Source organism: Gouania willdenowi, chromosome 4 (genome assembly GCF_900634775.1).
Source record: "Gouania willdenowi chromosome 4, fGouWil2.1, whole genome shotgun sequence".
Taxonomy (NCBI): Eukaryota; Metazoa; Chordata; class Actinopteri; order Blenniiformes; family Gobiesocidae; genus Gouania; species Gouania willdenowi.
The window spans coordinates 2,587,946-2,611,770 of record NC_041047.1 but is presented as its reverse complement, the minus strand read 5'-3'; the positions used below and the strand labels follow the sequence as shown (position 1 = coordinate 2,611,770).

The 23,825-nt window shown below is 39.8% G+C and overlaps 5 protein-coding genes across 5 annotated transcripts in view; 2 read left to right on the top strand and 3 right to left on the bottom strand.

Moving 5' to 3' along the window:
- LOC114461518 (zinc finger protein 2-like) overlaps positions 1 to 23,825 on the bottom strand; it is a 35,386-nt gene that overhangs the window by 8,291 nt on the left and 3,270 nt on the right. The gene's annotated exons all lie outside the window — the stretch shown is intronic.
- LOC114461529 (zinc finger protein 28-like) lies at positions 3,455 to 5,710 on the top strand. The gene is made up of 2 exons (XM_028443676.1): positions 3,455 to 3,621; positions 4,067 to 5,710. The coding sequence occupies exons 1-2, from the start codon at positions 3,522 to 3,524 to the stop codon at positions 5,230 to 5,232; spliced, it is 1,266 nt and encodes a 421-aa protein (XP_028299477.1). The 5' UTR covers positions 3,455 to 3,521; the 3' UTR covers positions 5,233 to 5,710.
- LOC114461516 (zinc finger protein 62 homolog) lies at positions 9,234 to 12,690 on the top strand. Its single transcript, XM_028443656.1, has 2 exons — positions 9,234 to 9,934; positions 10,380 to 12,690. Exons 1-2 carry the CDS (start codon positions 9,529 to 9,531, stop codon positions 11,975 to 11,977), a joined length of 2,004 nt encoding a protein of 667 aa, XP_028299457.1. The 5' UTR covers positions 9,234 to 9,528; the 3' UTR covers positions 11,978 to 12,690.
- LOC114461521 (zinc finger protein 260-like) lies at positions 15,355 to 18,248 on the bottom strand. Its single transcript, XM_028443665.1, has 2 exons — positions 17,565 to 18,248; positions 15,355 to 16,905 (listed from the first exon to the last, which is right to left on the bottom strand). Exons 1-2 carry the CDS (start codon positions 17,968 to 17,970, stop codon positions 15,647 to 15,649), a joined length of 1,665 nt encoding a protein of 554 aa, XP_028299466.1. The 5' UTR covers positions 17,971 to 18,248; the 3' UTR covers positions 15,355 to 15,646.
- LOC114461522 (zinc finger protein 2-like) lies at positions 20,043 to 22,982 on the bottom strand. Its single transcript, XM_028443666.1, has 2 exons — positions 22,297 to 22,982; positions 20,043 to 21,853 (listed from the first exon to the last, which is right to left on the bottom strand). The coding sequence occupies exons 1-2, from the start codon at positions 22,700 to 22,702 to the stop codon at positions 20,625 to 20,627; spliced, it is 1,635 nt and encodes a 544-aa protein (XP_028299467.1). The 5' UTR covers positions 22,703 to 22,982; the 3' UTR covers positions 20,043 to 20,624.

Sequence of the window (23,825 nt, the reverse complement as noted above, 5' to 3'; positions counted from 1 at the left end):
TTCAAAGCAGGTCCGCGCCTACGTTCAGGACCCCAAGAACGTGTGTCGCTCTCAGAGGGAGGAGATAATCGCAACTTCACAGGATCAGTCTGCGTGCCAGCAGCAGCAGCCAACGGGAGCGCAAACTTCCCTGGTGGTTGATATACGCTACCACCGTGGTACTGTTTGTCCTCATCAGTACATGCTGTCCCCCAAGAGACGGGAGGAAGTGGATCAGCCAGAGGAACGCCACACAAATCTGTCACACAAATCTCTAAATAATTTGTGTGACAGCTTCAGAGGTCTGAGGTCTAGCAGCCCCTCACTGACCTGCCCCCACCCACTCCACCTCAGCCCAGCATCTGTGGAGATCACTTTCCTGGACGTCACGGTCCCCATGGAGACACTGCGCATCAGGAAATCTAATGTCCGTAAGCAGCGCAGAGCTGCACTGCACTCCGGCGTAACCAGAACCCTCCGTGCACCATGACTTAGAGGCCACCCACAACTGGAATTCCCTCATATGGAGGTGGCTGAGGTGGATGACGTGGATGGCCGAAGCCTTCAACCCAAGTAACCGAAGACACAATCTGAGCTGAACAGATTTGCCTGGTCGAAACAGCGCAAGGCATGTCCTGAATGTCTCCACCTGCTGCGCCGACAGGTGCGCGATGAGAGGCACTGTGCGTAGGGACAGTGCCAAAAAAACAGGTGACGTACCAGAATAGGTGACTTAACAGAATGCGCGTGTGTGTGCAGCGGCTTCCGACTCTAATTGTGCCAAAAGCAGCCAATCGTCCAAACAGGTTGCCAATGCTGCCTCCGTGCATCGCACAAACACCCTCGGGCTCAGTGAGAGGCCGAAGGGGAGTACACGGTATTCATAGCATATCCCCCAGAAAGCAAACCTCAGGTACTTTCTGTGAGGGGGATATATCGGAATATGAAAATACGCATCCTTCAGGTTGACAGACGTGAACCAATCTCCCTGACGCACCAGGCGTAAAAGGGAGGCGTGCATTAGCATCCAGAACTTGTATCTCTTGAGAAACCTGTTCAGAGCCCGTAAATCCAGGATATGGGGAATGCCCACCCCCTTTCGTTTGGGGACTAGATAATACCTGGAGTAGAACCCGCTCTGGGACAGGGCGGGTGGAGCGTGCAGTACCGCTCATTCCCGGGACAGCGTGGCAACGGGAGCTCCGCAGCATCCAACCTGGAGGGGGCTGAGGCCTTCCGCCGAGGGGCCGAATATCCCGTTAGGGACCACCCGGCGCATCAAGGATGTGGCTCTTTTCTGCGTCAGAAAGGCTAGTGAAGTCGAGCCAACGCGCTCATTCCTGAAGCACCATGTTGCCCATTACGTTTCCCGTGGCCTGCATGGAGCAGCGCTGGGTGCGGACACACACCTACTACGGCTGAAATTTTCCTCCATTGTTGCTGGGTCCTGAGACTGAGCGAAATTCTCACACAATTCAGCCTGGTAAGTCGTGAAGAGGGAGAGGACATTCAGACCTCTCAGTAAGAGCGCAGCTGCAGCGTACGTCCTGCCAGACAGATCCGAGTGAAAACTGTCTGCCCCGGCCGGTAGCATGGGTCTCAGGGGAGACAGAGCAGGATGGCGTGGCATTCTGAGCCTTCCGAGGCTTTCCATAGCCTTGCAGTCAAGGGTGGAGGCACATGCAACATGAGACTTTCCACTGAAAGGGCGGTCCTCCCATGGATGCGCTGATTCTATCACCAGCTCCAGGAAAAGGTGGAGAACCTGTCTCTGCATGCCCTTGGAGGTGGGAAGCTTTTTAACCTCATAGCGGGACCCGGTGGTGTCCGTCACCACGGTGAGCCACAGGATGATGAGGTGTGCGCAGCGCGGTCTGCACAGCTCCACAGTGTCAGGCTTGGGAAAGAGAGGAGACAGGTATGGAAACCACCTCCTCCCCCCGAGAGGTGACAAAGGTGGTAGGCAGCTGGGAGCCCCAGCTGGAGCCATGGGCAGCAGCAGAGTCCATAAGGACGGTGTCCTCTTCGCTCGCTGCGACAGAAGCGCCGTGAGGAGGAAGAAAGGGGTCCTGGGCGGACATCAGACACGCCAGCCTGCATGCGTTGAACGTTGTGCAGTGCCGACCTGAGCCAGGGGATTCGTCCTCCACTGCGTGTTTCAGTTTGAGACAGTCAGAGCAGACCGTGTGTTTGTTTTTGACTGAGATATACTTCCCACTCTGACAAAGGCGAACCTGAGAGCATCCCGTTCCCTCCTTGGGAGGAGTCTTGGTTTCCATGGCCGTGCTATTGTATTGGTCCAAGACAGCAGCTGGCTCGCTGATGTCTGGAGGCTCAGATACCGGTGATATGGAGCTTTTGGCCGGGCCGTTCACTGTTGTGAGCACTCGGGAGGATGGCCGATGTGCCGAGGAAGGGCAGCCTGGGGTGACAGCTAGTGTGCTAAGGCCGTGGAGCTCTGGACCTGTGCAGAGCTCGGAGCGGGGCGGTCACCGGAGTGAGAGCGCCGCGAGGAAGGCCAACATTCCAAGTAGCCCGAAGGCATCAAGGGCAAGGCTGGACCTGAGACTACAGCTATTGTGCTGATGTCTGGGAGCTCTGGACCTGAGAGAGCTGCTCGAGAAGCAACGCGTGCCGAAGCGACAGCGTTTTGACTATTGAATAATCACAGAACAATTGGAAAACAAATTGTGAATATTTTGAGACCGAAGTGCGTGGGATGTCCTGAAAATTTGTTGAAATGACCCAGATGAGACTTTGTTTGCCAAATACTACAAAGGAACTTTATTCACAAGTGTGATAAAAAAAAAAAATGTATTGCAGTATGTAATGAATCATAGGATAAAAAGTTATTGTATCTGATGGTTTTCTAATAAATAAATTGAAAGTCCTCAGACTTTAGCTGGACACTCCCTACCAGGAGGTGGCGGTAATGAACTAACAGACGTTTGTTAAGCGCTAAACAAAACCAAAGAAGAAGAAAAATCAGCTGTTCTCGTGTGTGTGAGTTTAACAGTGAATATAGTTGATATTCAGCTACAGCCGTAGTCAGACCACACTATAATAGAACCTAAAGCTCCAGTGTAAAGTTAGAGAGCACAACACGGTGTCAGAAGACGGAGTTTCAGAGACACAGAGAGAGGCTGGAGCAGAGTGCTAACCGAGCTAGCAGAGGAGCTAGCACCACCGAGACCATACTGGAAAGAAAAGGAAAGATAGGAGGAAAAGAGAGAGCAAATGGAGCTTCAAACCTTTAAAGATGACTGCAGTCCACAGAAAAATATAGTGTTTAAACGACTTCAATATTGGTCCCATCAGAGGACAGCAGGGACATCAGTAGACACATTCATAACAGAGCTGCGACACAAAAGCAAAGAGTGTGAGTTTGGAATGAGTGAGAATGACATGCTCAGAGATAAGCTTGTGTTTAGCATCACAGACTGTCACCTAAAAGAGAGACTGTTACAGGAAGAGGTCTAACGTTACACAGAGCTATAGAAATATGCAGAGCAACAGAGCAAGAAAAGACTCCGTTACAAGCCATGAAGACTGAACATGGAATGCAACAAGTTCCAGTGGATGGTGAAATGAAAATGATCCTTCCTGACAAGAGTCTCCACCATAACACCAGTAAACACTTAGGTAAGTGTTTTCACTGGAAAGTTAGAGAGAACAACACATGAAGGGAAACTGGTTCAAATCCCACAGAGTCACAGAAATGAATGCTGTCCTTTGGACAAACTACTGACAGTTGCTTTATGATGACGTCACCTCATAGTGGTTATTATTATTATATTGTTAAGAAATGGAAATGTTTCAGTTCTACAATAATTTAATACAAATTACAGGATAAATAGTTGTTTCAGTTTGTATATATTTAGTTTTTCTATTTGGCAACAAGTACATTTTCAGTAAAAATACATTGATATTAAATTAAAAAATCAATAATACATAATCATAAATTTAATAGAAGTAAAAAAATACATAAAACACAGACTGAACAACAGTTAGGATTTTCCTGTTAAAATCAAATGAGTAGAAACATTGTGAGTTTTCTTGTAATCTAGTGTTTTGTGTCTACCTTCAGGTTACCAATCTGTTCCAAATATGGATCAAAGTGTAAAACTTGTGCTGGCTGCCTTCATGCCCAAAGTTCATCTGCACAGATTACAGCTCCAGCAGCCGTCAGTCACTGATTGTGTTTTCAGTGAGAGGAAGAATGTGGAGCAGCTGCTCCCAGAGCGTCTCCACATAAAGGAGGAACCAGAGACGCTCAGTGAAGGTCAGGAGGGAAACCAGCTTTGTAGACATCAGGAGACAAACAGTGCTGCTTGTCCTGTTAAATGTGAAGATGAAGAGGAGAAGCCTCAGGCCTCCCAGCTACACTGGAGACAACAAACACAAATCAACATTAAGGAGGAACCTTCAAGCTGCACTTTAGATAAATTCATGAAAAGACAAAGTGTGGGAATTAACAGCAAAGGACCAGAAGCAGCCAGGAACCCAGATCATAGCAGTTTAGTTCTACAAGGTCCTGATGGAACGGAGACAGACTCGTCTCACACTGAAGATAGAAACACTGATGATGATGATGATGATGGTAGTTGGCAGAATCCTCTGTCTGAAGTTGAAACCAATGACTTTGACTTCACCAGGAAAAAGAAAAAGATGTCTGACTCCACTTCATGTGTTGATGGTCAGACAATGACACTTGATGTAGCTTTAACAGGAGAGAAACCCTTTAGTTGTAACGTTTGTGGCTCGTGTTTTGAAAAAAAGGGTAAACTGAACAGGCACGTGAAAATCCACACAGGAGAGAAACCCTATGCATGTGATTTTTGTTTTAAATCTTATAGCCAAAGAAACGACCTGCAGATCCACCTGAGAGTCCACACAGGAGAGAAACCCTTTGTATGTGACGTCTGTAACAAATGTTTCAGCCGAAAGACTAACTTCCAATCCCATATGAGGTTCCACGCTGGAGCAAAACCCCATGAATGTCATGATTGTAATAAATGTTTTACTCAAAAGAATGACCTGACCAGGCACATGAGAATCCACGGGACACAGAAACCATTTCAATGTGATGTTTGTAGTAAAAGTTTTCAACGAAAAGATAAACTCAAAAGACACATTAGAATTCACACGAGAGAAAAAGCCTTTAGTTGTGATTTTTGTAGCAAATGTTTCACACGACAAGATGAACTCAAAACTCACACTGGAGTTCACACGGGAGAAACCGTATTGCTGTGATTTTTGTAGTAAGTGTTTCAGCCAAAAGGTTGACCTGAACTTGCACTTCAGAGCCCACACAGGAGAGAAACCATTTGAATGTGATGTTTGTAGTAAATGTTGTCGATCTAAACCCGAACTGAACAAACACATGACAGTTCACACAGGATAGAAACTTTTCAACTGTAGTTTATTAAATCTTAGTCACTAATACGACCTTAATTTACTAATGAGAGTTCAAACTGGCGGGAAACTTTTTGTACGTATTTTTTGCCACAAACTTTTTATTTGAAAAGCAAACCTGCTGATGACATGCCACACACAAGCAACAATAATGGCAAATATTGTAATGATTGATTTGATTTTGAAAAATACTCCTTTTGTATGGTGTGTTTTTCGTTAATGTAGTCATTTATTATTTAAATACATGTGTTCAGATAAAGTGTAATTTCATTTTGTGTAAGTTAATTTGTTGACATTAAACACATTTCTGGCAGAAGCTTTGGAGTTGGTCAGTCTGTGATTACAGTAGATCATTTTTTCTTTGTAATTATTCACTGAAAACAAAAGTACGACTGCAAAAACTTTGTATGTGTCGTGTTGTTGTACCCTAAAAATATAAAGCAACGCTAAACGCAGGTCATTGTACGAGAGTTATATGTTGCAAGACTGGACCAGATGTTGAAAACACTTAATTACCACAAGCGTTAAGACATTAACACCTGCAGTAAAGCATGTTTAAGCATCTGAGGACATGGCCCTAGTAGAGGAAGATGTGGACACTTGCTAGCTTGTTAGCGCATGTTCTCAGCACTCAATGGGAGGTGGTCTGGGCCTAAGGCTGCAACAATGAAGCAATTAAATCGAAAAAAAAAATCAACTATTAAAAGCTTTGACCACAAATCTCATTATGGATTTGTTGCGTTGTACGATTTATGGTCAAAGCTCATGGAGAGAAAATATTAGGAAGTGAAAACTGAAATGAACACAAACAAACATGTTCTCACTGCTGATAAATGGACACGTGTAACAAATGAAGTCTACCTTAGGGTTACCTACCACTACATTAACTATGGGACCAATGAAGAGGCTGAAATTAAAAATGCTTTAGTTTTTAAAAAAAATCCGATTCATCGATTAATTTATTGACCAATTAGCCGATGATGAAAATAATCATTAGTTGCAGCTCTATCCAGGCCACGTGTTTTGAGTGTTGTTCATAGAGTTAGTGATCATTAGTGCTATGTTACAGTGATCATTGTCTCCAGGCTGGTGTGTTCTAACCCTTTTAAAGCCGGTGAAACTGGCTGCAGCTACAGAGGCAGAGCCACCATTCTGTCAGGTCACAGATTCCGTCACAACACCTCTGTGTGACCAGACAAAAAGGTGCCTCTGATGGCTCAGGTTGTTTACTTTGAGGGCTTTGAGCCATAAAGCTAAAATTCACTCACAGTACCCTTTAAAATAAATTATAATTACACTCACCATTCACTAGTTTACAGTTTGCCTTCATTGACAGTGGGCTGTCCCATATTTACCTTGTCATTCAAATTGGGTTGAAAATGATAAATCTAAATGAATTATTCAAGTAGAATGTCTACATAAAACTCATGCTCAGATTCACCTGCATCTGAACAGAAGTAAACAAAGTGTACGGCAGAAATCAAACTTTAAGGCAGTGGCTATCCGTACGGTTGCCGTATCAATAAACTGACATTCTATACGTACGCAGTGCCTATATTTGGCCAGTTTAGGTCACGTGACTAAGACTAAACCTTACCCTAAAAATTGTTGCGATATTGGGTTATAACCTAGCCCTAACATTAAAACTCTACATACTTGTACTTTGGTAACCGTACCAATAGCACCAGGAGTTGTCCATACGGCAAACGTACAAATAGACACTTTCAAACTTTAATGCTTCGTTCGGACATGATCGTTTTTTTTTGTTTTTTTTCATTTACAAATGTTATTGACAAATTCTAAATAAATACCTTTCAATTTAACAAAATAATACAAATAATGAGGTAAAAAAAACAGAGTCAGGGAAACATTATCCATATCATAAATGAGAGAAATACTTACATTTCAGTATCAGTCACTTGGAGGTACAGGAAATAAAGTGTCTATTTGTACGGTTGCCGTACTGACAACCCCCGGTGCTATTGGTACGGTTCCTAAAGTACAAGTATGTAGAATCTTTTAGGGGTTAGGTTATTATAACCCAATATCATAACAATTTTTAGGGTTAGGTTTAGTTTTAGTCACATGACCTAAACTGGCCAAATAAGGGCGCTGTGAACAAATAGAATGTCGGTATATTGATACGGTAACCGTACGGATAGCCACTACTACAGGAAATAACCCATTGTACAAAAGCACAGTTCTCTCACCTTTCTTGTTCTTTTACACAGTTTAAAGTAGACATATGTTAACTACATTCTATTTAGAAAGAGTTAAAATTTGAAAGGGATCTTGAGAACTTAGATTTATGATTATGGAATTTTGCTATCAATATGAGGCAAGGCAAGGTAAATTTATTTGTATAGCGCATTTCATACACAAGGCAACTCAATGTGCTTTACATGATAAAATATTCAATTGTTTAAAATCAATAAGAACATTTAAAATCATCAGTAAAATCAATTAAAATCATCAACAAACACATTACATCATCAACATGATCATAAATCTCTCTCTCAATCATATGCAGTAGAAAAAAAAAGTTCCTTTAACTTTGATTTAAAAATGTTCACATGTGATGCTGACTTCAGCTCTGCTGCAGTTTGTTCCACTTCTTTGCAGCATAACAACTAAAAGCAGCATCACCATGGTTACTGTGAGCTCTGGGCTCCACTATCTGACCTGTGTCCATAGATCTGAGAGACCTGCTGGGTTCATACCTGACTAACATCTCACTGATGTATTCTGGACCAAACCCATTCACACATTTATAACCAGCAGCAGAACTTTACAGTCTCCTTTGAGGCTGACTGGGAGCCAGTGTAAATACTTTAAAACTGGACTAATGTGCTCTGACCTCTTTGTTCTGGTTCAGACCTGAGCTGCAGCGTTCTGAACCAGCTGTAGATGTTTGATGAAGACCATTACAATAGTCCAGTCTGCTGGAGATAAAAGCATGGACCAGTTTCTCCTGATCTTTCTGAGTCATTAAACCTTTCACTCTGGAGATGTTCTTTAGGTGGTAGAAGATGTTTTTGATTTGATCTGATGCTGAATGTCAGATCTGAGTCAATCAGAACACCGAGGTTTTTGACTTGGTCTTTATCTTCTAAAAACTCAAGATAATTGAGGTTAATTATGACAGATAAAGACATAATCTTGTTTTAAAAAAAATTATAATGAAAAATATTTTTGTTCTGTTGTAGACTAAGTTATTTGTCATATTCCAGAGCAATAATGAAGATAGATAGTCGTAAAACAAATGTAAAATCGTTTCAGGATCATTACCACAAAATGTGCATTTATTGGTTTTTTCTGTAAATTTGGAAACTGATACATTACATGGTAAATGTAATGTAAAATTGGGAAATTGACTTATCTATAACCAAGCTTTTTTTCACTTTATAAAATTATTGAATTCCAAATTCCCTTTCCTTTAGGTGTAATTTTATTGTGAGCAGGGAATTCCTTTCTTATGTGTTTGATCAGGATACATGTTTGTCTGACTCTTATACTACAAACATCACAGCTGAATGGTTTCTCTTCTGTGTGGACCCACACGTTCAGGGTAGCATTTAGTTTAAAGTATTCTGACATATGATTGTTGCTGAATATCAACTATCTTAATATCAACGAGACTCACATATAAACACCGGAAATCACTGATTCTTCTTCTTTGGTTTTGTTTAGGTAGTTTTCCTCCTTGTCGCTCTATACTGACCCCTGTCGGTCTCTCTCACATGATAATATCACAGTTTATTAATGACGTATGTACAGTAGGGGGCGCTGTGAACACAAACGTGATGCGTAGCCGCAAATAATCAATAGATGAAGAAGAAATGAAAGGAGTAGGTGAGTTTGCTTAAGATAAAACTTTCACTTGATTTGCGGTGTTTGTGTGTGAGTTTAACAGTGAATATAGTTGATATTCAGCTACAGTCGTAGTCAGACCACACTATAATAGAACCTAAAGCTCCAGTGTAAAGTTAGAGAGCACAACACGGTGTCAGAAGACGGAGTTTCAGAGACACAGAGAGAGGCTGGAGCAGAGTGCTAACCGAGCTAGCAGAGGAGCTAGCACCACCGAGACCATACTGGAAAGAAAAGGAAAGATAGGAGGAAAAGAGAGAGCAAATGGAGCTTCAAACCTTTAAAGATGACTGCAGTCCACAGAAAAATATAGTGTTTAAACGACTTCAATATTGGTCCCATCAGAGGACAGCAGGGACATCAGTAGACACATTCATAACAGAGCTGCGACACAAAAGCAAAGAGTGTGAGTTTGGAATGAGTGAGAATGACATGCTCAGAGATAAGCTTGTGTTTAGCATCACAGACTGTCACCTAAAAGAGAGACTGTTACAGGAAAGAGGTCTAACGTTACACAGAGCTATAGAAATATGCAGAGCAACAGAGCAAGAAAAGACTCCGTTACAAGCCATGAAGACTGAACATGGAATGCAACAAGTTCCAGTGGATGGTGAAATGAAAATGATCCTTCCTGACAAGAGTCTCCACCATAACACCAGTAAACACTTAGGTAAGTGTTTTCACTGGAAAGTTAGAGAGAACAACACAATGAAGGGAAACTGGTTCAAATCCCACAGAGTCACAGAAATGAATGCTGTCCTTTGGACAAACTACTGACAGTTGCTTTATAATGACGTCACCTCATAGTGGTTATTATTATTATATTGTTAAGAAATGGAAATGTTTCAGTTCTACAATAAATTAATACAAATTACAGGATAAATAGTTGTTTCAGTTTGTATATATTTAGTTTTTCTATTTGACAACAAGTACATTTTCAGTAAAAATACATTGATATTAAATTAAAAAATCAATAATACATAATTTTAAATATAAAATAAGTCACAAATACATGAAACACAGACTGAACAACAGTTAGGATTTTCCTGTTAAAGTCAAATGAGTAGAAACATTGTGAGTTTTCTTGTAATCTAGTGTTTTGTGTCTACCTTCAGGTTACCAATCTGTTCCAAATATGGATCAAAGTGTAAAACTTGTGCTGGCTGCCTTCATGCCCAAAGTTCATCTGCACAGATTACAGCTCCAGCAGCCGTCAGTCACTGATTGTGTTTTCAGTGAGAGGAAGAATGTGGAGCAGCTGCTCCCAGAGCGTCTCCACATAAAGGAGGAACCAGAGACGCTCAGTGAAGGTCAGGAGGGAAACCAGCTTTGTAGACATCAGGAGACAAACAGTGCTGCTTGTCCTGTTAAATGTGAAGATGAAGAGGAGAAGCCTCAGGCCTCCCAGCTACACTGGAGACAACAAACACAAATCAACATTAAGGAGGAACCTTCAAGCTGCACTTTAGATAAATTCATGAAAAGACAAAGTGTGGGAATTAACAGCAAAGGACCAGAAGCAGCCAGGAACCCAGATCATAGCAGTTTAGTTCTACAAGGTCCTGATGGAACGGAGACAGACTCGTCTCACACTGAAGATAGAAACACGTATGATGATGGGGACTGTTATAGTTGGCAGAATCCTCTGTCTGAAGTTGAAACCAATGACTTTGACTTCACCAGGAATAAAAGAAAAATGTCAGACTCCAGTAAAAATAATGAAATGGGACGTAAAGCTACAAAAACACAGATTAGTTCATTTCAACATATTTGCTCAAACCAGAACGTTAGATCTGAATCGAGTTCCACTCCATGTGTTGGTGAGAAGAAAGTGAGACTCAATGAAGAATCAAAAGAGGCGAGACAAACAGGAGATAAACCATTCAGATGTGATGTTTGCAGTAAATGTTTTAAACTAAAATCTACTCTAAACCAACACTTAATAGTTCACACAGGAGAGAAACCCTATAGTTGTGATATATGTTGTGCACGTTTTACACGGAAGAGTCATCGGAACAAACACATAGAAATCCACACAGGAGAGAAACCCTTTCAATGTAGTATTTGTAGAAAATGTTTCATTCACATTTCTCATTTGAATTCACACATGGAAGTCCACAAAGAAGAAAAACCATTTCGCTGTGATTTTTGTGGTAAAAGTTTTAGAAAAAAGTATGACCTGAAGGTCCACAAATTAATCCACACAGGAGAGAAACCTTTTAGATGTGATGTTTGTAGTAAAGGTTTTAGTCACAAGTCTAACTTAAATGTGCACAGGAGAGTCCACACAGAAGAGAAACGCTTTAGCTGCAAAGTTTGTCGAAAATGTTTTAGATATAATGTGTCTCTGAAATTGCACATGAAATTGCACACAAAAGAGAGACCCTATAGATGTGATGTTTGTAAAAAATGCTTTAAACTAAAGGATACCCTGAAACGGCACATGTTGGTCCACACAGAAGAGAGACCAATTCAATGTGATGTTTGTAGTAAATGCTTTAAACTAAATGATAGCCTGAAACGGCACATGTTGGTCCACACAGAAGAGAGACCATATCAATGCGATGTTTGTAGTAAATGTTTCAAACGAAAGACAGACGTGAATTTGCACATGTTGGTCCACACAGAAGAGAAACCCTTTAGCTGTGATGTTTGTAGTAAAGGTTTTAGAAAAAACTATGAACTGAAGATCCACAAATCAACCCACACATGAGGTAAACCTTTTAGATGTGATGTGTTTACTAAATGTTAATGTCACAAGAAATAATTTAATTCATATGAGTTCACACTAGAGAGAAGAAACGCTTTTGAGGTGATGTTTTGTAGTTAACCAGGTCAGTGTCTGTAGGAAGTTTGTATAGCTATAGAAAAGTGGGAGGTTCAGTCGTTTTTAAATGAGGTGTTTGAAGGTGGGACGTCAGGGACATTTAGGTTTGTTGTGAAATGTGTCGTGATAACTATTGTGTTTTCATAGATTTTGGCTTTTAGCAAGAACACTGTAGGGAGTTGAACCCCATGTGTTCTGATTCCAGTTTGTTGTCCTCTTGGATCCTGCTCTCCTCAGACTGGAACAGACTCGTTTAGTGTCATTAATCCACAGCAGTCAGTTTAGATGCACACGGTATTTGTAAAGCATTTATGAAATTCCTTGCTTTTGTAGAGATGATTTGTTAATGGGATCATTGCAGTCCCAACAAAGTCGACGTCAAACACAGTTGAACCAAGCAGCAGCCATGTGCACGTTCTGCAAGCAACAGTCACTGTTGAGGTAGGACTGATGACATCATTACTGTAGAGTGTCAGGGCCAAAATTGTTAGTTTTGTTTATTAACATATTTACTCATAGACCTTATTCTTTTATAGGCTTTAAGTTGAGACTTTTCATTTCTGCTGTCTCATGTTTTCTGCTCTCTTCTCGAGGTCAGCTTTCCAAAACACATTTTATCTCTCAGACACGGAGGCATCACACAGTCACATGCTTACACACACTCACATAGTCACACATACACACCCCATACACATCCATTTGCACACACAAACACATAAACGCACACACCTCCACTCCCATGACAACCAGCAGATACCAGAACTGGTTGTTTTGACCCAAAGAAGAAACTGTCTCTTTTCTCCCTCCTCTATCACCTCCACCCTGTCCTCTTTATCTCCTGGGGGGAGGAGGGAGGGGAACTGAGGGGGAATATACGTGTTGAGTTAGAACTGTGTGTCACTCTGCCTTCGAATGTCCGGCCGGACGGTCACTAATTTTTGTTCCATCTTTGTACTTTTTTTTACTTAGTTTTATAATAAACCTTTTTTTATAAAATCATCAATGCTTCACCTGGACTCCATCACTCAACCAGAGCAATAAATCATGTCTCCAAATGAGGTCAACCGCAAATTTGCCGTAACAAGAGGTAGAACCAATGTTGACGTGCTACACGCATTAAATAAGCTCTTATGATAAATTATAAAGAATGATTTGCTGTGTATTTTTGTCATTATTGATGTTCATAGTTTGTGTTGTTTTAATAGATAAATGTTTTGATAGTTTAACTGTGAAGTGTAATAGTTTTGTAAGTTAGGTACGTTAACACATTCGTCACTGGAGCTTAATGGTCTGTGGTTACTGTTGATTTATTTTGTACAATTTTTCACTGGAAATACATGGTTGTGGAATGAAGTTTGGTGTCTCCTCAGTGTTAGTCCTTTGCAATAATTTAAAAAAAAAGTTAAATATCTGTATATTTGTGTTCTAAATGAATTGTAAGACGCTGAGAACACATTCACATGTTAAACGCATGGTCTAATAGGATGTTTTAATCGTTTGAAGTTTACGTCCACTAAAGGTTTGTTGAATTTTTCTAAAAAGTAAAAAAATCAAGAGGGAGATAAGTCTTAAAAGTTTGAATTTTATTCTATGAAAGAATTATGCTGATATTTGATAATAAAAGCACCAAACGATGCTTGGTTTGTCTAACCTTTAGAAGTCAGCAGAGAAACTCTCACAAGCCACGTGTCTGAAGCACATATTCCTTCAGGTACAATTAAGCTAATTAAAAGTCTTTTAAAGGTCCAAAATGTCCTTGTTTAATGATCAGTGGCGTAAAACTAACTGATAAATAAAAAAGTAACAAACATGAGAATTACACCTAGAGGTAAGGCAATTTGGAATTCATTCATTTTTATAAAGTAGAAAAAAGCTTGGTTCTAATTGTGTATTTCTAATAAATTTAGATGAGTCCATTTCCAAATTTTACATTACATTTACCCATGTAATGTATTAGTTTCCAAATTTGCAGGAAACAACAATAAATGCACATTTTGTGGTAATGATCCTGAAACGATTTTACATCTGTTTTACTACTGTCCATCTACGTCTACAACAGAACAATAAACTCTATTTTCATAAGTCCAAAAGACCTAATTCGAATTTTTGAAAACAAGAACTCTTTATCTTTCATAATTAATCTCAACATATTGATAGCAAAGTTCCATAATCATAAATCTTAGTTCCTTCCAAATTTTAATTTTTTCTTAAGAGAATTTAATTACCATATGTCTACAATAAACTAAACTTAAACTTTCATGTTCCTCCATTTATGGTTTGCATTATGTTTCACTGACTCTGTTCTATATCTCATATGTATTGTTCTGTTAATGTGAAATGTGCATTTCTAGATATATAAAAAAAATCCTGTATAGATATATATATATATATATACATCAAAGTAAAAAAAGGAGAAAGAAAAAGCAAACTAAGTACACAAGTTTGATTTCTGCCGTACACTTTTACTTCTGTTCAGATGCAGGTGAATCAGAGCATGAGTTTTATGTAGACATTCTACTTGAATAATTCATTTAGATTTATCATTTTCAACCGAATTTGAATGACAAGGTAAATATGGGACAGCCCACTGTCAATGAAGGCAAACTGTAAACTAGTGAATGGTGAGTGTAATTATAATGTATATTAAAGGGTACTGTGAGTGAATTTTAGCTTTATGGCTCAAAGCCCTCAAAGTAAACAACCTGAGCCATCAGAGGCACCTTTTTGTCTGGTCACACAGAGGTGTTGTGACGGAATCTGTGACCTGACAGAATGGTGGCTCTGCCTCTGTAGCTGCAGCCAGTTTCACCGGCTTTAAAAGGGTTAGAACACACCAGCCTGGAGACAATGATCACTGTAACATAGCACTAATGATCACTAACTCTATGAACAACACTCAAAACACGTGGCCCAGACCACCTCCCAGGAAGAGTGCTGAGAACATGTGCTAACAAGCTAGCAGGGCCATGTCCTGAGATGCTTAAACATGCTTTACTGCAGGTGTTCCAGGGGCCACAGTGGTATCTGTCATTGTGTCAAGTGGGGGAATGAAAGAATAATGCCATTATTCTGTAAAGTGCTTTGAGTGTCTATGATATATAAATTCCAATGCATTATTATTATTAATAACATATAACTCTCAAACATTGACCTTCGTTTAGCGCCGCTTTATTGTTATAGGTATAACACATACTAAGTTTTTACAGTCGTACTTTTGGTAAATAACTACACACTACTGTAAACAGACTGACCAACTCCAAAGCTTCTGCCAGAAATGTGTTTAATGTCAATAAAATAATTAACAAATCAGAAATTACATTGAACACATGTATCTATTGAAAACAACATAAACAATTAAATAAGAACTAAGCCATTTGTACTTAGCGCTCCCCCTAAAGGGCCCTTTGGCTATGTCACTGCCATCACTATCATGACAGAGTTTCTTGTGTGTGGCATGTCATTGCCTTTCAACTAGAACTTTTGTGGCAAAAAATATACGTGCAAAGCGTTTCCCTCCAGTTCATTAGTAAATGATGGGAGCATTTGTGAGACTTTTTAAAGGTCTGTCATGTGTTTTTCCAGATCGGTTGTACTTTGACAACATTCGCTACAAACACCACATTGACATGGTTTTTCTCCTGTGTGGGTTCTTAAGTGCAAGTTCAGGTTCGCCTTGTGGCTGAAACACTTACTACAAAAATCACATCTATACGGTTTCTCCCCTGTGTGAACTCTGGTGTGAGATTTGAGTTCATCTCTTCGTGTGAAACATTTGCCACAAAACTCACATCTAAAGGGTTTCTCTCCAGTGTGAATTCTAATGTGTCTTTTCAGTTTAGACTTTTGTTGAAAACATTTACTACAAAAAACACATTGAAATGGTTTCTCTCCTGTGTGGGTTCGAATGTGTGACTGTAGGGTACTCTTTTTTCTAAAACCTTGACTACAAATATTGCACTTGAAGGGTTTTTCTCCTGTGTGGATTCTATTGTGGACTATCAGGTTAAACTTTTGTTTAAAACATTTACTACAAATATCACATTTAAAAGGTCTCTCTCCTGTTTGCCCTGCCTCAGTTGAATATTCATTGAGTGTCACTTTCTTCCCACCCACACACGCAGTTGAAATCAGGACTGATTCAGACGTCTTTTTTAGCTGAACTTTCTCGTTTGAACTAATCTGAGTTTTTGCAGCTTTACGTCCCATTTCTTTATTTTCACTTGAGTCTGACATCTTTCTCGTTTTCCTGGTGGAGTCAAAGTCATTGGTTTCAACTTCAGACAGAGGATTCTGCCAACTATAACAGTCCCCATCATCATACGTGTTTCTATCTTCAGTGTGAGACGAGTCTGTCTCCGTTCCATCAGGACCTTGTAGAACTAAACTGCTATGATCTGGGTTCCTGGCTGCTTCTGGTCCTTTGCTGTTAATTCCCACACTTTGTCTTTTCATGAATTTATCTAAAGTGCAGCTTGAAGGTTCCTCCTTAATGTTGATTTGTGTTTGTTGTCTCCAGTGTAGCTGGGAGGCCTGAGGCTTCTCCTCTTCATCTTCACATTTAACAGGACAAGCAGCACTGTTTGTCTCCTGATGTCTACAAAGCTGGTTTCCCTCCTGACCTTCACTGAGCGTCTCTGGTTCCTCCTTTATGTGGAGACGCTCTGGGAGCAGCTGCTCCACATTCTTCCTCTCACTGAAAACACAATCAGTGACTGACGGCTGCTGGAGCTGTAATCTGTGCAGATGAACTTTGGGCATGAAGGCAGCCAGCACAAGTTTTACACTTTGATCCATATTTGGAACAGATTGGTAACCTGAAGGTAGACACAAAACACTAGATTACAAGAAAACTCACAATGTTTCTACTCATTTGATTTTAACAGGAAAATCCTAACTGTTGTTCAGCCTGTGTTTCAGGTTATCGATAGGTCTATTGATAAAGAAACATATATAGAAACATACGTTTTTCCAGATCTTTTCTACATAAGTGTCCGATATCAGCCAGAAAACGAATATCAAATTTTATCGGACAGCATCTAAAATCACTGATGTAAGCTCTCTGATAAAAATTTCCGCTCCAACACTTTTATCCATACGTGACTGTGGTTCACACTCCAACAAAGTAATTTTCTGTTGCTGACTGTCCTCTGTTAGAGTAACATTACATGATCAAGCCTTTTCTAACATTCCACACTACAAAATAAGTATAAAAGTATGTATGATTCGTGCTAATATAGTATCGGATCAATATCAGCATCGGCCGATGCGCAAGGCTGCAATATCGGTATCATATCGGTAGTAGAAAAGTATCGGGACATCCCTAATAATAATAACCACTATGAGGTGACGTCATCATAAAGCAACTGTCAGTAGTTTGTCCAAAGGACAGCATTCATTTCTGTGAATCTGTGGGATTTGAACCAGTTTCCCTTCATTGTGTTGTTCTCTCTAACTTTCCAGTGAAAACACTTACCTAAGTGTTTACTGGTGTTATGGTGGAGACTCTTGTCAGGAAGGATCATTTTCATTTCACCATCCACTGGAACTTGTTGCATTCCATGTTCAGTCTTCATGGCTTGTAACGGAGTCTTTTCTTGCTCTGTTGCTCTGCATATTTCTATAGCTCTGTGTAACGTTAGACCTCTTTCCTGTAACAGTCTCTCTTTTAGGTGACAGTCTGTGATGCTAAACACAAGCTTATCTCTGAGCATGTCATTCTCACTCATTCCAAACTCACACTCTTTGCTTTTGTGTCGCAGCTCTGTTATGAATGTGTCTACTGATGTCCCTGCTGTCCTCTGATGGGACCAATATTGAAGTCGTTTAAACACTATATTTTTCTGTGGACTGCAGTCATCTTTAAAGGTTTGAAGCTCCATTTGCTCTCTCTTTTCCTCCTATCTTTCCTTTTCTTTCCAGTATGGTCTCGGTGGTGCTAGCTCCTCTGCTAGCTCGGTTAGCACTCTGCTCCAGCCTCTCTCTGTGTCTCTGAAACTCCGTCTTCTGACACCGTGTTGTGCTCTCTAACTTTACACTGGAGCTTTAGGTTCTATTATAATGTGGTCTGACTACGACTGTAGCTGAATATCAACTATATTCACTGTTAAACTCAAACAAACATCACTGTAGAGCTCAGCTGATTCTTCTTCTTTGGTTTTATTTAGGTAGTTTTCCTCCTTGTTGCTCTATACTGACCCCTGTCTGTTTCTCTCGGACATTTCTTTCCACTTCTCCTTCATATGATAATATCACAGTTTATTTCAGTCACTCCTTCACTGTTGTTCTCAATTTAAAATCTAAACTTTGACATGTGAATAAATGAACATCACAAAGAAAACAGAGATGACAAACAGCTCAGGGGAATAATGACGTATGTACAGTAGGGGGCGCTGTGAACACAAATAATCAATAGAGCATGAGTTGATTTTTTTTTTTTAAAATAAACTGTTTAATGTTTAATATCCAGAAAACAGGTGGATATATGAGTTTTGTCTGGGAGAACACTAGTTAAGAAACATAATAAAACGGTGGCAAGAATATTGGGATTTTCAAGATACAGGTAGAAATATTTTCTTAATACAGAAACAGTTTGGGAAAGGTCAAAGACTAGGAAAGGTCAAAGACTAGGAAAGGTCAAAGACTAGGAAGAAACCAGAAGGAAGAGAGACTAATGACACGGTTTATTGGACATACTGGGTTAAAGGGGACACTTAATAAGATAGGAAAACATAAAGATGAGAAATGTGAACAGTGTGGGATGTTAGAGACAGTACAATGTGAGGTGGGGAGAAGAACATTGAAGGAGAGAACAAATGGTGTTTTTAATATAATAAATATACTTAGAGCAGAAGACAAGGAGATAAAGAGGAATTTATTCAGGTTTTTGCGTAGAACAAAGTTAATCAGAAGACTTTAGGATAGACTCTTGACCGGCGGTCACCAACCTTTCTGAAACTGAGCTCCTTCATAGATGTATAGTCCGAAGGTCTACCAGTTAGAAAAGCACGTCTTCAATACATTTTATCATTATCTACAATCTCTATAATGTGTCGAAGCAATAAAACAATGAACATGTATGTGAACTGTCACATAAAAATAATTATTTTGTAAAATACATGAACAGCTTGGCCACTCCATCATCAGCTGTCAGCTCTAGATCCTCATCTCCACACAGTGTTAGCCTAAATATAAACAAGGACAATCACTCTCCATGACTATTTTTTTTGGGGGAGGGGGAAGGGGAGGGGCCATTTCTACGAGCATGAATCAGTTTTGCTACAAACGTTTTGCAAAATGTGTTGCAAAACTCAAGCAGCTCAGAATCATACGAGAAAAGTAGTTTGTGTTTGTGCAGCGGTAGATTAGAGAAGTTATAACCGGAGAGTTGTGATTGTAAACCATCATTTACGCAAGTAATTAAAAAACATGTGAATAAATGTTGTATTACAAGTTTGCAGCTGTAATTTTAAGTGTAAATATCAGTCTATACATTTTTTTCCCATCATTTGTTACATTAAATTTATTTCACGTGTGGATTTTTCATACACAAGCTCACACGTCTGGACCAATCTTACAACATGTAACTCTCAAACATTGACTTCAGTTTTGCATCGCTTTATTGTTTTAAGGTATAACAACACATACAAAGTCTTTACAGTCGTACTTTTGGTAAATAACTACACAGAATAAAAAATATCTACTGTAAACACAGACTGACCAACTCCAAAGCTTCTGCCAGAAATGCGTTAAAGGTAGGGTAGGCAATTTTCAAAAGCTCGCATGATTTTGAATGTAGCCTCCCCGTTGGCTCCGCCTTCACCCCCCTCCCCTCTGTGCTGCGTCTCACTCACATGCATGTTCACAGCTGCTGCAGAAGAGGAGCTCAGCTCATCACTTGTATTGTGTAGAAACTACGTTGTCTTATTCAGTAGTAAGTAAACAATAAACTTTATCATTATATATGTTAGAAAATGTGACCAAAAACTATGTTTTAACTCTGTCAGCGGTGACGCACTTTCAGTGTGAGCTTGTGCGTGTGAGGAATCGAGAAGGAGCAGAGAGACGTGATTGGTTAAAAAAAAAATGTTTCATTTTCTTTCCATTGGGCAAAGTTATTACAGATTTACTGCTGCTACACTTGATGGATTTTCTTCGTTGCTTTTTCAGAGAACATATGGTCTTAATTTCAACCAAAAACTTAAAAAGTGTATCTGGAAAAAATCCTAGCTTTAAATGGCAACAAATTAACCAACTTACAAATTTGAATTTACACTTTACCTGAACACATGTATCTAAAATAATAAATGACTACAATGACAAAAATACACCATACAAAAGGAGTACTTTTCAGAATCAAATCAATCACTATTATTATTATTATTGAAAGAGTTTCTTGTGTGTGGGATGTCATGAGCAGGTTTGCTTTTCAAATAAAAAGTTTGTGGCAAATAATACGTACAAAGGGTTTCCCTCCAGTTTAACTCTCATTAGTAAATTAAGGTCGTATTAGTGACTAAGATTTAAAAACAAAGTTTTAAAGGTTTGTCATGTGTTTTTCCAGATCGGCTGTACTTTGAAAACATTCTCCTGTGTGGGCTTTTAAGTGCAAGTTCAGGTTCGCCTTTTGGCTGAAACACTTACTACAAAAATCACATCTGTACGGTTTCTCCCCTGTGTGAACTCTGGTGTGAGATTTGAGTTCATCTCTTCGTGTGAAACATTTGCCACAAAACTCACATCTAAAGGGTTTCTCTCCAGTGTGAATTCTAATGTGTCTTTTCAGTTTAGACTTTCGTTGAAAACATTTACTACAAAAAACACATTGAAATGGTTTCTCTCCTGTGTGGGTTCGAATGTGTGACTGTAGGGTACTCTTTTCTCTAAAACATTTACTACAAATATTGCACTTGAAGGGTTTTTCTCCTGTGTGGATTCTATTGTGGACTATCAGGTTAGCCTTTTTATTAAAACACTTACTACAAACATCACATTTAAAATGTTTCACTCCTGTTTGCCCTGCCTCAGTTGAATATTCATTGAGTGTCACTTTCTTCCCACCCACACACACAGTTGAAATCAGGACTGATTCAGACGTCTTTTTTAGCTGAACTTTCTTGTTTGAACTAATCTGGGTTTTTGCAGCTTTACGTCCCATTTCATTATTTTCACTTGAGTCTGACATCTTTCTCGTTTTCCTGGTGGAGTCAAAGTCATTGGTTTCAACTTCAGACAGAGGATTCTGCCAACTATAACAGTCCCCATCATCATACGTGTTTCTATCTTCAGCGTGAGACGAGTCTGTCTCCGTTCCATCAGGACCTTGTAGAACTAAACTGCTATGATCTGGGTTCCTGGCTGCTTCTGGTCCTTTGCTGTTAATTCCCACACTTTGTCTTTTCATGAATTTATCTAAAGTGCAGCTTGAAGGTTCCTCCTTAATGTTGATTTGTGTTTGTTGTCTCCAGTGTAGCTGGGAGGCCTGAGGCTTCTCCTCTTCATCTTCACATTTAACAGGACAAGCAGCACTGTTTGTCTCCTGATGTCTACAAAGCTGGTTTCCCTCCTGACCTTCACTGAGCGTCTCTGGTTCCTCCTTTATGTGGAGACGCTCTGGGAGCAGCTGCTCCACATTCTTCCTCTCACTGAAAACACAATCAGTGACTGACGGCTGCTGGAGCTGTAATCTGTGCAGATGAACTTTGGGCATGAAGGCAGCCAGCACAAGTTTTACACTTTGATCCATATTTGGAACAGATTGGTAACCTGAAGGTAGACACAAAACACTAGATTACAAGAAAACTCACAATGTTTCTACTCATTTGACTTTAACAGGAAAATTTTAACTGTTGTTCAGCCTGTGTTTCATGTAATTATGACTTATTTTATATTTAAAATTATGCATTATTGATTTTTTAATTTAATATCAATGTATTTTTACTGAAAATGTACTTGTTGCCAAATAGAAAAACTAAATATATACAAACTGAAACAACTATTTATCCTGTAATTTGTATTAAATTATTGTAGAACTGAAACATTTCCATTTCTTAACAATATAATAATAATAACCACTGAGGTGACGTCATAATAAAACAACTGTCAGTAGTTTGTCCAAAGGACAGCATTCATTTCTGTGACTCTGGGGGATTTGAACCAGTTTCCCTTCATTGTGTTGTTCTCTCTAACTTTCCAGTGAAAACACTTACCTAAGTGTTTACTGGTGTTATGGTGGAGACTCTTGTCAGGAAGGATCATTTTCATTTCACCATCCACTGGAACTTGTTGCATTCCATGTTCAGTCTTCATGGCTTGTAACGGAGTCTTTTCTTGCTCTGTTGCTCTGCATATTTCTATAGCTCTGTGTAACGTTAGACCTCTTTCCTGTAACAGTCTCTCTTTTAGGTGACAGTCTGTGATGCTAAACACAAGCTTATCTCTGAGCATGTCATTCTCACTCATTCCAAACTCACACTCTTTGCTTTTGTGTCGCAGCTCTGTTATGAATGTGTCTACTGATGTCCCTGCTGTCCTCTGATGGGACCAATATTGAAGTCGTTTAAACACTATATTTTTCTGTGGACTGCAGTCATCTTTAAAGGTTTGAAGCTCCATTTGCTCTCTCTTTTCCTCCTATCTTTCCTTTTCTTTCCAGTATGGTCTCGGTGGTGCTAGCTCCTCTGCTAGCTCGGTTAGCACTCTGCTCCAGCCTCTCTCTGTGTCTCTGAAACTCCGTCTTCTGACACCGTGTTGTGCTCTCTAACTTTACACTGGAGCTTTAGCTTCTATTATAGTGTGGTCTGACTACGACTGTAGCTGAATATCAACTATATTCACTGTTAAACTCACACACAAACACCGGAAATCACTGATTCCTCTTCTTCTTTGGTTTTGTTTAGGCTGTTGTCCTCCTCATTACCGCCCCCTGTTGACTGAAGGCTGTTCTTCTCGCCATCAGTCTGGTTTCTTTGAAGGAGTCTTTCTTTCCTTCCCACATCACAGTTTATTTCATTAACTCAATGATAGTCGGTGAAATAACACTTTTTAAGTTCCCGTAGGAAGTATGTATTAATATAGAAAAGTGTGAGGTTTAATATTTAGCACTGTAATATAGGAGAGCATACATCTGCAGCTTGCTGAGAGAGAGAGAGAATTTCAAGTTCCGGCGGAATTCCGGCTTCTACCCGGACCCGAAGAAATCCAATAATATAATAATGAGTGATGTGTGTCAGTCTAACAGTGAATGTAGTTGACATCCAGCTACAGTCTGAGTGAGAGGCGTGTGTGTGTGAGACTACCTGTCACCCTGACTACCTGTCAACATTGAGCTGCTGCAAAGCTGCATTTCACACAATATTATGAAATAATTTATGAACAGCATCATTGCGACGTTGCACACCCTTGAACCAAGCAGCAGCCATGTTGAAAGTCTCAGGACAACCTGAGCCTGATTTGCAGAGATATTTGAGGAATACACACACAGACACACAGAGATTCCTTGCTTTATAGATAGATGCTGCATTGTCATCTCTATCTGCTTTTTACTTCAACATGACTCTCAAACTCACTTTAGGTCAGGAGTAGTTCAAATATGGAGCAGTTTGTTCTCAGTGAGCCACAGATTATAGGTTTGGGAAAAAGAGCAATATAAACATTAACATGCCCTAGTTTGAATGTGGAATGATTTGAAGAAAATTGCAGGATTTTGTAAAGATTGCAGGATTTTGTAAAAATTGCG

What these genes read in the sequence shown, in the direction of transcription:
- LOC114461521 (XM_028443665.1), bottom strand. Translation starts at nt 17,970, where the DNA reads ATGGAGCTTCAAACCTTTAAAGATGACTGCAGTCCACAGAAAAATATA. An exon ending in TAACACCAGTAAACACTTAG is followed by an intron (nt 16,906 to 17,564) that starts GTAAGTGTTTTC and finishes GTCTACCTTCAG; the next exon opens with GTTACCAATCTGTTCCAAAT.
- LOC114461522 (XM_028443666.1), bottom strand. Translation starts at nt 22,702, where the DNA reads ATGGAGCTTCAAACCTTTAAAGATGACTGCAGTCCACAGAAAAATATA. An exon ending in TAACACCAGTAAACACTTAG is followed by an intron (nt 21,854 to 22,296) that starts GTAAGTGTTTTC and finishes GTCTACCTTCAG; the next exon opens with GTTACCAATCTGTTCCAAAT.
- LOC114461529 (XM_028443676.1), top strand. Translation starts at nt 3,522, where the DNA reads ATGAAGACTGAACATGGAATGCAACAAGTTCCAGTGGATGGTGAAATG. An exon ending in TAACACCAGTAAACACTTAG is followed by an intron (nt 3,622 to 4,066) that starts GTAAGTGTTTTC and finishes GTCTACCTTCAG; the next exon opens with GTTACCAATCTGTTCCAAAT.
- LOC114461516 (XM_028443656.1), top strand. Translation starts at nt 9,529, where the DNA reads ATGGAGCTTCAAACCTTTAAAGATGACTGCAGTCCACAGAAAAATATA. An exon ending in TAACACCAGTAAACACTTAG is followed by an intron (nt 9,935 to 10,379) that starts GTAAGTGTTTTC and finishes GTCTACCTTCAG; the next exon opens with GTTACCAATCTGTTCCAAAT.